This window comes from Lontra canadensis, unplaced genomic scaffold, assembly GCF_010015895.1.
Source record: "Lontra canadensis isolate GAN:19392208 unplaced genomic scaffold, GSC_riverotter_1.0 scaffold58, whole genome shotgun sequence".
Classification (NCBI taxonomy): Eukaryota; Metazoa; Chordata; class Mammalia; order Carnivora; family Mustelidae; genus Lontra; species Lontra canadensis.
In genome coordinates this window covers 2,395,611-2,410,378 of record NW_022631052.1, presented here as the reverse complement: position 1 = coordinate 2,410,378, position 14,768 = coordinate 2,395,611, and the positions used below count along the sequence as shown (strand labels likewise).

The window sequence follows — 14,768 nt, the reverse complement described above, 5'->3', positions numbered from 1 at the left end:
TGCAAATACAGTTGTCCGCTGAGAAAAATGCTCAAAATTTCCACCGCACGTCCTTTCAAACGGCAGTTAACCAAAACAGTGAGCATGCGCAAAAATACAGGGCTGGGAGGGCAATCAGGCTTGCAGTAAGAAGCGGGGGAAAAGGCAAGGCCTTACCATTTCTGCATTTAGAAAGTAAAGAATCATGCAAAATGTTTAAAAAAAATAATAAGAAATGCAAAGCTAGCTTAATTGCATTTCTTGAAACAATGGTCTTGCAAATCGGGCCACAGCTCCCCGGAACAATGCAGCCCCACGTAGCAAGCACGCTCAGCGCAAAAAGACAGGCAAAGACTACTGCATTGATCTGGGAGCGCGAGACGCCCCGCGCTACCGATTTTGACCAATTAGAGAGCAGGATGGGCCTGGCCTGGCCTATGATTGGAGGATCGGGGCGAGGCGGGGCTGCGGCTCCGACGCGTGCGCCTGGCCTGGCCTGGCCTATGATTGGAAGATCGGGGCGAGGCGGGGCTGCGGCTCCGACGCGTGCGCCTCCCCAGCCGCTGGTCCCGCGCCTCCTCTGGCGGGTGTGCAGACTGCTGGGAGTTGGCTCCGCTCGACTGTTCTCAGTCTGCAGAGACTCTTCCCCGTTGTGTGCCCAGCTCGGCTCCGCAATGCCGGTGGACCTCAGCAAGTGGTCCGGGGCTTTGAGCCTGCAGGAAGTGGACGAGCGGCCGCAGCATCCGCTGCAGGTTAAATACACCGGGACAGAGATCGACGAGCTGGGCAAAGTGCTGACGCCCACCCAGGTACCCGAGGGCGTTGGGGGTGCAGCCGCTCCAGGCTTGGAGGCCGGCGGAGAGGGGGAGGGTGATCCGGCCTCTCTGCGCCCGGTGCTCCGAGGGAAGGGGGTCGCGGGGCCCACGCCGCAGGCCTGCGGACACCTGCGGGCACCGGGAACCCTGCACGTGGCGGGCGGGGCTCGGCCTGCAGGAGAAAGCGATCTACTTTCTAGCGGCTTCAAGGCGTAGGCTGGGGCCTAGGCCCAGAAACAGCCTGGGCGGCGGGCACGGGGGCGGGGCGGTGCCTGAGATGTAGTGGGCCGTGGCCGCCCCTTGGGCCCCAGACCTCTCCTAGGGTCTCGGGACTTTAGGCCCCAGTTTGGGGAGCAAAAGCCCCACCCGAGGGCATGTGACGCATTATGTAACCGGTGACCAGCATCGCCCAGCGATTCCTCCTTTTGTCTTAGCGCGCAAGAGCATGAAGCTGTGCAAAGGTAAGTGCGTTCTGCAGCTGGAAGGCTCGAGGGCAACGGCCGCGGCCTTGTTTTACCGTTTGCCCTGGGAGAGCAGATCGGGGCCTGGACACCGGAACTGGCGGAACTGGAGTGCCCCACAGTTGGCAGTTGTTGGTCGTGAAGCTCCGGGGCAGTGGTGTGAATAAATTGCTCCGACAGTTTATTGTTGTGGATGTGGAGTGACCTTCTAGAAGCCTCTGTTATCCCGGACTCACTGTCCAGTCCGGCCATTTTCTGTGAACAAAGTATCCAGTTAATTCAGATGTCACTTTAGCAGGCCCCAGCTAAGCTGCTGGTCACCAGACCTAGACACTCCCCACCATATGAGGTTGTAGTTCAGAGGACTGAGTCGCCTGCTCCAGGGTGGAAATCCTGACCCCACGTCTTTCTGTTAATCACATGCTAGGACACCAGTCCTACAGTGTCCTTTGGAGTAAAGTAAATAATGTGTATTAAACGTAAGCTCCTGGCTCTTAGCAGAGTCCATACACTTTAGCTTTTATTAATAATTTACTGTGTTTTACCTTTGAGGAACCTGAAATCAAAGAGTGTTGGCTTCTTCAGCATTTCTGACTTTTTTTTTTCTTTTTTTTTCCATTTCTGACTTTTTTAACAACGAAGTGGTTGCTTCCTACAGGTTAAGAACCGGCCCACCAGTATTGCGTGGGATGGCCTTGATCCTGGTAAACTCTACACCTTGGCCATGACAGATCCAGACGCTCCCAGCAGGAAGGACCCCAAGTACAGGCAAGTTAGGGAAAGGTTGGCAACACCAGGTCATCCAGACAGGACCTGATGCTTCTGGCCCTGTGTACGTACGTCCCTTGCTGGACATGCTGTGCCAGGAGGATGGACACCCAGTTTGGGATGCTCACACACACGCTTCAGCCAGAGTGTGCATTTCCTACCCCTTCAGTCCCTAGACCAGGAGTCTAGAAACTACAGCTGAGAGAGCCCCATCTGCCCGACACCTGTATGGCCCCACGAGTAAGAATGGTTTTTACATTTATCTACTTTGGAACATGTGAAAATCATACGACATTCAGATTTCAGTGTTCATCAATGAAGTTTTGTCGGGACACAGCATGAGACCTTCTTACATCTTGTCTGTGGCTTCTTTCACGCTGTAGCCGCAGAGTTGAATAGTGGCAGAGACCACTATGTGAACTACAAAGGCTAAAATGTTTTACTGCCTGGCTCTTTGCAGAAAAGTTTGCAGATAACTCCCGAGAGACTCAGAGGGTGGGAGGGAGGCACCGGGCGCTCTCTTCTGCAGACCAGTGGGGTTTGTGCTGGCCAAGGAAGCAGGACTGTGTGTCTCCTTCTTCGCCACAGCCTGGTCTGGAGCACGTGCTGCATGCACATTTGCTGGCTGTGCCGTGAGCGTGTGCTTAACTTCTGCACCGCTGACTGTTCTGTGTTCCTCGTCTCAGGGAATGGCACCATTTTCTGGTGGTCAACATGAAGGGCAATGACATCAGCAGTGGCACAGTCCTCTCCGATTATGTCGGCTCTGGGCCTCCCAAGGGCACAGGTCAGTAAAGGCTGCTTTGTCAGGGAGGTGGGGGGCTGGCAGTGGGTGCACATCAGGATTGGCCCCAAGGGCTGCAGATTTTAGTCTGGGTTCCCCGAGATCCCTTAGCCTAGTGGAGCTTCCTGGCAGTGCAGTTCACCTCCGAGGCAGTTGCCTGCCGGAGACATTGAGACCTGGAGTAGCAGTAGCATCAGGTGGCCAGAACCTTGGGTTCTGGTCAGGGGGACCCTCCGTTAGCTTTTTTGCCTCTCAGCTGCTAGGCCTTGCTATGCAGGGCAGTTGGGGAGAGGATTCCAAGGAAGCAGTGTGGCAGAAAGCTTGGAACAACTTCTTGGGGAGGCGGTGGGGGTGGTGATTGGACACATTTAACATGATCAGTTCTATATTCAGTCTTTGCCCCGTGGGATCTTTGGCTTTCCAGTTCTCGTGAAAGATCTCAGAAATGATCATAGTTTCCTAAATAAATATAAAAAATTGGCTTCTTCATTTCTTTCTAGCTCCTTTCGAAAATCTAGGGTGGTATCATCTCGAAAAGATTTGGAAGGCTTTAAGAAGTATAGCGAAGATACACATGTTCTGCATACAGAGGGGGAGAACACTGTATTGAAAGTCTGAGTGGGATAAGCTAACAGTGGGAGATGCACTGTTAGTGCTTGTTGTGCATTACAGGATGCTTTCATTTGCTGGAACAAAGTAGTAGTCGTGGGTGGACACGGTGTCAGGCCCTGTTAGTCTGAGCAGGTACAGGAAGGTCCCTGACAAGGACAGTTGTCCATAGAGTCATGATTTGTCTGTAGATCCCAAAGCTTCAGATGGCCTCAAGCCCTCTCATGAGTTCATAAGAAGAAGGTGAAGGTACGTCCTTCCCAGGGATCTATTAAGTTCTCTAGGGCAGTTACACAATTAGGCACTTTAATTATGGGAAGTACACACATGAGAATAAAGCAGGTCTCTCAAGTAGGACCTCATTAACAAAAAAAGCCTCTGCGACTGACTTTTTTCCCCCTTTTGCTTTTAAAAATTATTCTTTTCGTATAACTTGCCTATAATAAAATGCCTAAATCATCATTGTTTTAGTCCATAGAAATTGACTGACAGATGAAGGTGACCACACGAGTGACTTAGAAAAGAAGACGTTTTTCAGCATCTTTGCTACTTAGTCGGTCAGAGTGAATTTTACCAGGCACTAGGTAGGGTAGGTTCTGGGTCAACGAGCAAACACTGTTGCTTTTTGGAGTTCTCTTTCTAATGAGGAGACTAAACTGAAAAGGCAGACTTTTTTAGGGAAGTGTTACTGTCCCAAGTGAAAGGGGTATGGAGATGCGGATGGTGGAAAATGACTAGCGGTTGGGGCCCAGGGGAGATGGGCTGGGAGCCCGGAGAGGATGAGGGAAGGGCAAAGGTGATCGGGTGAGCGAGGGCCTTCGAGGCTGTGAAGGTGGGTATGGACTTGACCCCAGTTGCAGTGGGAAGCCACTGGGGGATTGTCAGCAGGAGAGTGATCTGACTCCTTCCACCTCTGCGGGTCCTCAGTGCCCCTCTTGTAAACGGGGTGGCTGGGGCCCTCCAAGTTGGCGCTTCCGTGAACACGGGGGACGTCTCCATTCCCATGGCCTAGCTGTGTTACATCTTCCTTCCTGCCTCTCCCTCCAGGCCTTCACCGCTATGTCTGGCTGGTTTATGAGCAGAACGGGCCACTGAAGTGTGACGAGCCCATCCTCAGCAACCGATCCGGAGACCACCGTGGCAAATTCAAAGTGGCATCTTTCCGCAAAAAGTACGAGCTTGGGCCCCCACTGGCCGGCACGTGTTACCAGGCGGAATGGGATGACTATGTGCCCAAACTCTATGAGCAGCTCTCTGGGAAGTAGGGGAATGCCAGGAGATAGAAACCATCCTGGAAACCTCAAGCAGTATTCTCAAGTTCAGTGATGCATGTAGATTTCTCTGCTTCCCCGTTCCCATTCTCACAGGTGAGGCCTGAGCAATCAGGTAGTGGTTTAGAGTGACCTTTCCTTCTGTCTGTCCTTTATAATTCTAGAGGGTCACACTGCCCATTTATGTTTTGGTCAAATTTGAACTCCATTTTGGGGGATATTTTGGTACTGTGTTGGGCTCATCAAATTGTTACTATAAGAATAGCAATTCAGAATTTTAAGAAATAAAAATTGAGGTAAAAAGACCAGGTCTTTGGTAGTAGAGCAGAGTGTCAAAGAATCTTTAAGGTAAAAAAAAATAAAAAAATAAAAAGATTGATTGCCTCTGCCTTTGCGAGCCTGAGTCCGGAATTGTGCATGATGGCACTTCTGGGTCGTGTTTTCACGACCGTGTTTCTCACCAAGACAGCCCGAGGCTGGTGTGTCCACGAATCCCCATGGTACATCTCAGACTGTTTACTAGGGGTCAGTGTTCTGCTCTGGCTCCTTGGAAGAGCAGTACTGGAACAAGCAATAGGAAGAGTGGCTTTGCGGTTAAGGCACAGCCATCTAGATGCGCTGCAGGGCTGGGTGAGGGGTTGTCAGAAACCCCGAGGTCTGTGTCTGTTGAACTGGTCACTCTCTGTGGAAAAGCCGATCTGGAGTTGCGGAATATTGTGTTAATTCTGCTGTTTGCTTATAGTTGAATAAAAATAAAAACATTGCGTGGATGATCAAGGTCTCCAGATATTTTGCCCTTTTTGGGAATGGGGCCTCATAAATGTGGGAAGTCAAGAGACAACCTCAAAGGGTGAGTAGCCCCTTTCCCTGGCTGGGATTGATTCAGGTCCCCTGTCTGGGACTTGATTCAGGGACCGTAGAGAGGATCCACACCTGTACACGTGCCATCAAACTACAGCAGGAATAACCATTCCAACTGGAGGGTTTGGGGAAAAAAAAAAACAAAACAAAAAACAAAACCCACAAAGTTTTAGGCCAGCTCCTTTGCAGAAAAGGTACCTTTGCTTTTCACAAGTGGTCCTTTTCCATCTGAGCATGAAACCAGTGGGAAACCTCCCCACTGGGTGGTGTTGCGTGGAGGAACAATGACTTGGAACATGACTTGGGCTACACCTCTCCCTGTCCTGACATACAGCCCATATAGAATCCACACCCAAAAGGCGCAAGGGTAGGTGGGGGAGATTACAGTTGACCCTTCAACCGTATGGGGGATAGGTGTACTGCCCTGTGCAGTTGAAAATCTGTATAACTTTTCATTCTCCCAAAACTTAATTGCTAATACCCTACTGTTGACTTGGAAGCCTTCCCAGGAACACATAGTTAACCCATGTTGTGTGTTACATGTATTGTATGCTGTATTCTTACAATGAAGTAAGCTAGAGAAAAGGAAATGTCATTAAGGAAATGATAAGGAAGAGAAAAGACATTTATAGCCTTGTACTGAAAAAAAGTCCACACGTAAGTGGACCCATGCAGTGGAAACCCCTATTGTTCAAGGATCAGCTGTACTTTCACACCCTTTGATGCACCAAAAAAGAAAGGAGGTGTTTGAAGGATCCTATCACTGACCTGGTTTGTGTCAGAGAAGGGATCATGGCGGGAGCTAATTAAGCAAGGCTGGGTCTTTTCCCCACCTTTCATTGTAGTTGCTTCTCTGGAGACGTTGCTGGAAATGTTGCTTTGTGTAATCTCTATGGGGGGGCGGGGAGTGGTAGAGAGCAATTATTTTCTAACTTCAGGGTTTTAAAATTCAATTTTTAAATAATTTGCAAAACAAAAGTTATATAAAGAAAATAACTACCCCACCGACTATTTTTTATTTTATTTTTATAATTTTTTTAAAAGTAGGTTCCACACCCAACTTGAACTCAAGAGTCACATATTCTGCCTTCTGAGCCAGCCAGATGCCCCTTACCCTGTTGCCTTTTTTTTTTTTTAAAGGTTTTATTAGAGAGAGGGAGAGCACAAGCAGGGGGAGCGGCAGGCAGAGGGAGACGCAGGCTCTCCCCCGAGCAAGGAGCCTGATGTGGGACTCGATCTCGGAACCTTGAGATCAGGACCTGGGTTAAAGGCAGATGCTTAAGTGACTGAACCCACCAGGTGTCCTTACCCTGTTGATTTTAAATGAAGAAGCAATGCATGCGTGTGGTTAGGCAAGGTACACAGCCCAGGAACCAGTGCCTTCCACTTTCACTTTCCTGGCTCTTCAGCAGCGGTTTGAAAAAAGACACAGGGCACCTGGGTTGCTCAGCTGTTAAGCAGCTGCCTTCAACCCAAGTCATAATCCCAGGGTCCTGGGACTGAGCCCCACATCGGGCTCCCTGCTTGGCGGGAAGCCTGCTTCTCCCTCTACCACTCCCCCTGCCTGTGTTCCATCTCTCTCTCTCTCTCTCTCTGTCAAATAAATAAAATCTTAAAAAAAGAAAAGAAAAGAAAAGAAAAGACACAAACATGAATATCCACATAAGCATATATCTGGCATAGATCTACATATTTCTTCCTTAAAAATTACGGTCTTGCTATACACACCAGGTTTGCACAGTGTATCTTAAGTTAACAGGGCCCTACAATTCATATTGTCATTTTGAACAAATACTCTATTTTCCGGATGTTTCATAATTAACCAGTCTAATCCCCTACTGTGATTAGATTATATGTATACATGCTTCTGCAAAGTAATTTCCTGGAGTAAAATTCTAGCATTGAAATAATTAGGTCAAAGGGTATATACATTTTCAATCCTGATACTGACAAACCACCTTCTAAAAAGATCACATGGTCATATTCAAGTCCATGGTTATGAAAGTATTTATCTTCCCATACCCTTAAGCAGTTTTCTCAAACTCTGAACATTCTGATAATTTGAAATTTATGTGTACTTAAAATCTTTCACTCTTTTTTCTCTGAACTGTTTTCTTTGAGACTTGTCTGCTGACCACAGCACTTTGTCAGACATAGAGACTGGAAAATCAATGAGGAATTATGATGGTATGTTAGTTTTCTGGTCTAAAATAGGCATAGACTCAAAAATGATTCAGAAAAAAGGTCAACAACCCAACCAAAAAAGGTGAAGTGTATATGTAAGAAGTTCACAGGAAAAGAATACATAGGAGCTATATTAGGAGGCATAAAAGCAAGGGGATAGCCTGTCTCACCTATTAAACTTGGAAGGTGGGTTGCCTGGGTGGCTCAGTGGGTTAAAGCCTCTGCCTTCTGCTCAGGTCATGATCTCAAGGTCATGGGATAGAGCCCCACAGCGGGCTTTTTGCTCAATAGGGAGCCTGCTTCCCCCTCTCTCTGTCTCTATCTGCCTCTCTGCCTACTTGTGATCTCTGTCTGTCAAATAAATAAATAAAATCTTTTTTTTTTTTTTTTTTTCCTAAAGATTTTATTTATTTATTTGACAGAGAGAGATCACAAGTAGGCAGAGAGGCAGGCAGAGAGAGAGGAGGAAGCAAGCTCCCCGCTGAGCAGAGAGCCCGACGCGGGGCTCGATCCCAGGACCCCGAGATCACGACCCGAGCCGAAGGCAGCGGCTCAACCCACTGAGCCACCCAGGCGCCCCTAAATAAATAAAATCTTAAACAACAACAACAACAACAAAACTTGGAAGGTGAGGGGAATTTGCCCCAGGGCATCAAGTTGGGAAGTGGGTGATCCGGATTCCCAAGCTTATACATGGCGGCCCATGGCCTACATCCTCTCCTGGGTCTGGGAGCAAAGGACTTCTGTTCTTAAATTGATGCTAAGTCAACGGCCTCAGCATCCACTTAAAACCTGTGAGCTGTTTGAGTTGCTCGGGGCTGTAGACCAGATCCTTAAATGGCCTATGGATAGGCTCTGTATGTTGTGACCCCCATCTGCCTCCAGCTCCCTGCGGTTGTCTGCTCATTAGGCCCCAAACTTGCCGGCTGCCTCTCAGTTCCCTGACAAGCCAGATTGGTCCTTTACAAATCCTGCCTGGAACCTTCCTCTTCCACGTTCTCTGACCCTTTCTCCCTTAACTGACCTTCAGGGCATCCCGACGAGGCTGGGTTCTCCTGCACCATTCCATTGTAATATTAACCACTGTAATTTTAAAATCTGTAAACTTGTGTCATTTATTTGTTTAAATGTTTATCTTCTCCCTTAGACTGGATCCTTCTTGAAGGCAAGGACAAGCAGTGTCCTGCTCAGTATCTGTAGCACTGGACATAAGAATCTAATGACCATCTATTGAATGAATCGTTGTAAAGAGGTTCTTAAGTTTAGGGGGTATGGACGTCTTTATATCCATAGACCATATCATAAAGGTCCTTCTCCCTTTCCCCAGATGTATACTTCTCACACACAACTAAGTTTTTACAGAGCTCTCTAAAGCCCATTCATCAGCTCCCTAATTCTGATGGACATGAACATCAGAAAGCTGGTGTTAGTCTGGTGTCCCCTCCACTCAGGAATCTGTATCTTTCAGATTATTATTATTTTTAAAGGTTTTGTTTATTTTAGAGCGGAGCTGGCTGGCAAGGAGGGCAAAGGGAGAGGGAAAGAATCTCAAGCAGACTCTATGCTGAGTACAGGGCCCCACGATCTCACGACCCTGAGATCATTACCTGAGCTAAAACCAAGAGTTGGGACTGAGCCATCCAGGCATCCCTGTAATTAATTTTTTTAAATGTTTAAAATTATATCTTCTTGACATCTCTTTATTCATGAATGTCTTTTATCTTTGATAATGCTCTTAGTTTTGAAGTCTATTTTAGTTGATAGACCTCTTATGCCTATTTGCACGGCGCTTTTCTCCCCCATTCATTTACTTTGAATTTATCTGTCTTTATTTAGTTAGTCTCTTATAGGCAGCAAATAGTTCTTTTTAAAAACTCACTCTGGGGGCGCCTGGGTGGCTCAGTGGGTTAAAGCCTCTGCCTTCGGCTCAGGTCATGATCTCAGAGTCCTGGGATCGAGCCCCACATTGTGCTCTCTGCTCAGGAGGGAGCCTGCTTTCTCCTCTCTCTCTGCCTGCCTCTCTGCCTACTTGTAATCTCTGTCAAATAAATAAAATCTTAAAAAAATTAAAAACTCACCCTGTAAATATTTATGTAATTATCCCTATGGTGGATTTAGGTCTACCATTTTTTTTTTTAAAGATTCTATTTATTTATTTGACAGAGATCACAAGTAGGCGGGGTGGGGGGAAGCAGGCTCCCGGCTGAGCAGAGGCCCGATGTAAGGCTTGATTCCAGGACCCTGAGATCATGACCTGAGCCAAAGGCAGAGGCTTAACCCACTGAGCCACCCAGGCACCCCTAGTTCCACCATTTTATGTTTTCTGTTTGCTCCTCTTTTTCTTACCTTTTGGATTATTTGAATATCCAATATATCTATTGAATTTTTGGCTATCACACCTCTTTTGGTTTTCTTTTTGGTAATTACTCTAGGAGTTACAATATACATACTAATTTCTCAGAGTCTGCTTAGAAGAATGGTAAATTCTTCATGTAAAATGTAGAAACATGGTAACCATATGGGGTCCTTTAGCCCCCAACCTTGGTTATAGTTGTCATCTGGGTTGCATTTAGATACATCAAAACCCTCCCCAATGGTATAATTTTTGCTTTCAATGAAAAATATATTTCAATATATTTTAAAGAATATAGGAGAGGAAAGGGGTTTTTTTTAATATTTATCTAGACATATACTATTTGTTGCTCTTCCTTCATTCCCAGAGATCCAAGTTTCTTTCTGTATCATTTCCCTTCAATATGAGGAACTTTAGCATTTCTTGTAGAATAGTTCTCTGACAGTAACTTCTCTTAAATTTTCTTTATCTGAGGATGCTTTATTTCACCTCACTCCTCTGCATACATGGCTTTTCCGTAATCCACCTGCTCTTATGTTTTTCGGTGTCCTCAAGTAGTTGCTTTTGCATTTGGTCTAGTTTTTAGCTGTAATCAGTGGGAAAGACTTATATGCTGCTAGGCCAAGCTAGGGAAAAAAAATGTATTTTTTATGTCATCATTTCCATGGCAAAATACATTACCGAATTAAAATCATACGGGGATATGGAGTTCTTACATGGGCATGTTTCCAGATGCCCCAGAATATGCTTTTTCAACAGATAATAATTGCAGATGGTGATAAATTCAAGAAATAAAATTTTTTACACAATTAGATACGACTGGTAAGTGTTCTCTGGTATTTCCTGTGACTGTAATTGTCTCAGTTCCTGTGAACTCCTGGTAGTGCCCACCACTTGCATTGTCATGGCTTGTCTACTGTTGGTTAACTCAGTCCCTCAATTTGCTTGTTCCAGTGGAGATTTAAACCGTGAGCTCCAGCAGAGTAGTGGCCCCATCCATCCTATTTACTCCTACACCTCCCTGGCGCATAGTAGCTGCTCAATAAATATTTCTGGAATGAATGAGCAAAAATATGCTGATCTTGGCACTTCAGATACCTCCTCACCCTTCCCTCTTTCCTTATAGCACTTAGAACCATGTAAGATCATTTATTGTTTATAATTATTGTGTCGTCATCTTCCTCCTACCCCTAAGGTAAGCTCCAGTAGGGCAAGGATTTTTACTTAAGATATACGGATGCATCTTAAGCACCTGGCATTGCACCAGATTTAGAAGGTACCCACTGAGTGAATAGTTACAAATCAAACATAAGCAGCCCTTGCCAACACATATGACAAACCTGCAACAATTCTGTCCTTTTTAAACTCAGGGGAGATTAGTATGTGCCAGAAGAATAAAGGACACAGGCTCTTGGCTGCTGTCCTAGTACCTCTTTTGAACCCGTTCTTTTGCTGCCATTCTGGTTCCTGTCTACTCTCACTGCCTCCTCATGCAGGTGCTAGGAGTTGGAAGCTCGTCTGTGGCAGGTGTTAGGAACAGGGACACACGTTCCTCCTTTCTGGTAACTCTACCTTGGGGTACATCACTAACAAACTTGTGGACGGGGCACTTTCCTAAAGATCACTACCTATAACCTCACAGAAATAAAGCCTTTTCACAAGCCAGCTAGATGTTTTCCACTACAGAGAGAAATGAAACAAACTATAGGAATGTTTTCTACCTTATTGATGATTTAATGTCCTTCTGAGTGACTGTGTGACCTATGCTTAGGAGTGTGGGTTCTGAAATCAGACCGATCTTGATTCAGACTTCACTGCCACCACCTACCCTGGTCTGAGCTTATTTCCTTATCTGTAAAATGCTTAATGTAGTGTCCCATCAAATGGTAAGCATAACCACGCAGTATCTGTTTTCGTGATCTGTTTCTCGTGGACAACTATGAGTATTCTTTCCAGCCCTTTCCAGTGTTATTTTCAGATGCACCTAATATAGAAACTTCAGTGAACTAAGCTGCTTAGGAAACTTGGTAATTATTTTGATAATTATTCTGTTCGTACTTTATAATCTTTCGAGTGTATCTTCCTGCTTTAGTCTATCACAGTGAACGTGACTGGTCCTATTCATCTATGATGACTGAACATCCTGTAAGATACAGGAATGATTTTTAGGTCATCATGCTAAAGATAAATCTTCAATGTCCAGGACTTAGAACCCTAAAAATAGGAGATCTTACTGAAATTGTCTTGACCCCCAAACCTATCTTAGAAGTTACATATTTGGGGCACCTGGGTGGCTCAGTTGGTTAAGCAACTGCCTTTGGCTCAGGTCATGATCCTGGAGTCCCGGGATTGAGTCCCACATCGGGCTCCCTGCTTGGCAGAGAGTCTGCTTCTCCCGCTGACCTCTCTCCTCTCATGGTCTCTCTCTCTCTCTCAAATAAATAAATAAAATCTTTAAGAAAAAAAAAGTTACATATTTTACTACCTCACTGTTATGCACATAAAATTATTCTAATAAAAGCAGAATATGAGGGGATCTGCCATACAGTGGGACCATTTCAAATACTTGGCCATAATCTTTCTTTAATAGCTTGCTTTTCTGTAAGAGCGTGTAACTTCTTAGCACTGCATGTGCCTATGACTGGCACACTGGGGTGTGTGTGTGTGTGCGTGTGTGCATGTGTGTGTGTGCGTGCGTGCGCACGCATGCACATGTGCCATTTTCTAAAGGGCAAACAGGTGCAACTGACCACTTCAAACAATGGGACGTTATCTGTAACGTTACCTGTAGAAGAACTTGCAAGACACAGATTTACCTGAAAATCTCAGACGGCTCTTCTGGGAGCACCCAGGGCTGTGGAGGATGGTTTCTGGAGGGCAGGTCTCCCTCTTGAGTTATGAGCTGGTGAACCTAGAAGGGAAACTTCCTGCTACAATAACACAGCAAGGCAATGTGATGAACACTTTTATTTACAAATATAATTAAAAGCTCTGACAGTTATCATGCTCTTCCTTGGAACCTGAAAAATGTTTTTTGTTTTGTTTTGTTTTTTAAAGTGCATGCAAAAGAAGTAAAGCCTTTTTTTTTTCATCATTTTTTATTGTAAGAAAATACACAGTTTGAAAGTGTGAATAATGCAATATTTATGACCAAGATATGGGACTCAGGGAGGGGAAGGGGAATAAAGAAAAAGATCAAGATGATCTGATCGAGAGACAGTGTCGAACTCCAAATACTGAATTGGAAAAGGAGCGGGAGGGGGGTGGGGAGGAAGAGGAGGAGGAAGTAAAAAAATTTGATCAGAGAAACAGTTAAAATACAATATGAAAATAAGTAATACCTCTCCTTAAATTCCTTCTATACACAAAATACACGATTTGCCAAAGCCCAATTTGTGCTACTGGGATTCCGTGAGCTCCTTAAGTGTATTCACATCCTCTGCAACAGCAGAAAATGATTATGATACAATCAGAATATGCTGAAGACAAGTTAAACTCTTGCCAGCAGGTTCTTAAAAATCACAAGATCTCTTCACCCCACCCACCCCCCCATCCCCAAAAAAGTAATAATATGTCACCACTGATATGTACATCACAATTAGTTTCTGTAAAATGTATCAAATTTTCAATCTTTAATAAAACTTTGTTTTTTTTTTTTTTATTCCTGATGAATAAATACCAAAAAAATAAAATAAAATAAAATAATGCAGCAGCTAGTTAAGGTGTAAGGCTGCGGATATTGTGTCTCTCTCCCCCTTGGCATTTATTATTATTATTTATTTGTTTGTTTTTTTTTTGCTTCACTTTCACAGATTGGTGGTGATGAGTGATTGCTTAAAGCAATATACATCCACTTTTGTTGTTGTCGTTGGTCTATTGTTTTGTTAAAACGGTCTCCAAAGTTTGCACTGAAACATTCTGAATCACATCAATGCTGTGACGTGTACTATGAATAGAAGAGATGGCCAGGTTTTGGCCAGCACTGAAAGTTGACACGGGGGGAGGAAGGGGCCCCTGATGGAGTAAGAATAAACAGGCACTAGTCCGACACGATGTCAGTAAGAGTAAGAGAGAGAGAGAGTGAGAGCAACGCCCGTTAAAATGGGGAATGTGGTTTTGCGGGGTCTGAATTTTTTTGTTTTCTTTTTTCTTTTTTTTTTTTTTTTGTAAATGGCAAAAAAATTTAATCTCATCTATAGTCCTCCTTAGGAAAATCTAATGTAACCAAATTCCCAAATCCCATTCTGAGGCTCTCCATGTCAAAAGTTTCAATCTCTCGCTCTTGCCTTTCCAATAGGTACTTTATTCTCTCGCTGCGTTCCTTCTGGAGGGCAGCCAGCTCTTCTTCAATCTGAAATAAGCACAATGAACAGTTCTTAATGGACGAGGTCTCCCTGCAGCCGCCCGCAAACACACATGGACACGTACATGCACACATATGACACACAAACACATGGGAACTCAGAGTAATCTAGACTGGGAAAGGCTGGGAGAATCCCGGGATCAATGTCTTGTATCTCATCCATATTTAAAATTTGCTCACAAGAATAAAAATGTTCGGGGCGCCCCTGGGGGCTAGCACTACCATTCTAGCAAACCAAGCAGCTGGGCTGATCTAGGTCCGTGTCCTGTCTCAGCAGGAGATGGCTCAGGAGAAGCTAAAAGACACTCAAGCACAATTAG

The 14,768-nt window shown here is 45.3% G+C and overlaps 2 protein-coding genes across 3 annotated transcripts in view; one reads left to right on the top strand and one right to left on the bottom strand.

Moving 5' to 3' along the window:
• The first annotated feature begins 553 nt into the window (after positions 1 to 553).
• On the top strand, positions 554 to 5,460 carry PEBP1 (phosphatidylethanolamine binding protein 1). The gene is made up of 4 exons (XM_032876179.1): positions 554 to 788; positions 1,914 to 2,023; positions 2,710 to 2,810; positions 4,464 to 5,460. The coding sequence occupies exons 1-4, from the start codon at positions 654 to 656 to the stop codon at positions 4,679 to 4,681; spliced, it is 564 nt and encodes a 187-aa protein (XP_032732070.1). The 5' UTR covers positions 554 to 653; the 3' UTR covers positions 4,682 to 5,460.
• Positions 5,461 to 13,037: 7,577 nt separating this feature from the next.
• TAOK3 (TAO kinase 3) overlaps positions 13,038 to 14,768 on the bottom strand; it is a 182,228-nt gene continuing 180,497 nt past the window's right edge. For both annotated transcript variants that reach the window (XM_032876176.1, XM_032876177.1), the window contains exon 21: positions 13,038 to 14,436. In XM_032876176.1, coding sequence (XP_032732067.1) covers positions 14,275 to 14,436 — 162 coding nt within the window. In that variant the 3' untranslated portion in view covers positions 13,038 to 14,274. The remainder of the gene's footprint in view (positions 14,437 to 14,768) is intronic.

What these genes read in the sequence shown, in the direction of transcription:
- PEBP1 (XM_032876179.1), top strand. Translation starts at nt 654, where the DNA reads ATGCCGGTGGACCTCAGCAAGTGGTCCGGGGCTTTGAGCCTGCAGGAA. An exon ending in AAGTGCTGACGCCCACCCAG is followed by an intron (nt 789 to 1,913) that starts GTACCCGAGGGC and finishes TGCTTCCTACAG; the next exon opens with GTTAAGAACCGGCCCACCAG. An exon ending in TGGGCCTCCCAAGGGCACAG is followed by an intron (nt 2,811 to 4,463) that starts GTCAGTAAAGGC and finishes CTCTCCCTCCAG; the next exon opens with GCCTTCACCGCTATGTCTGG.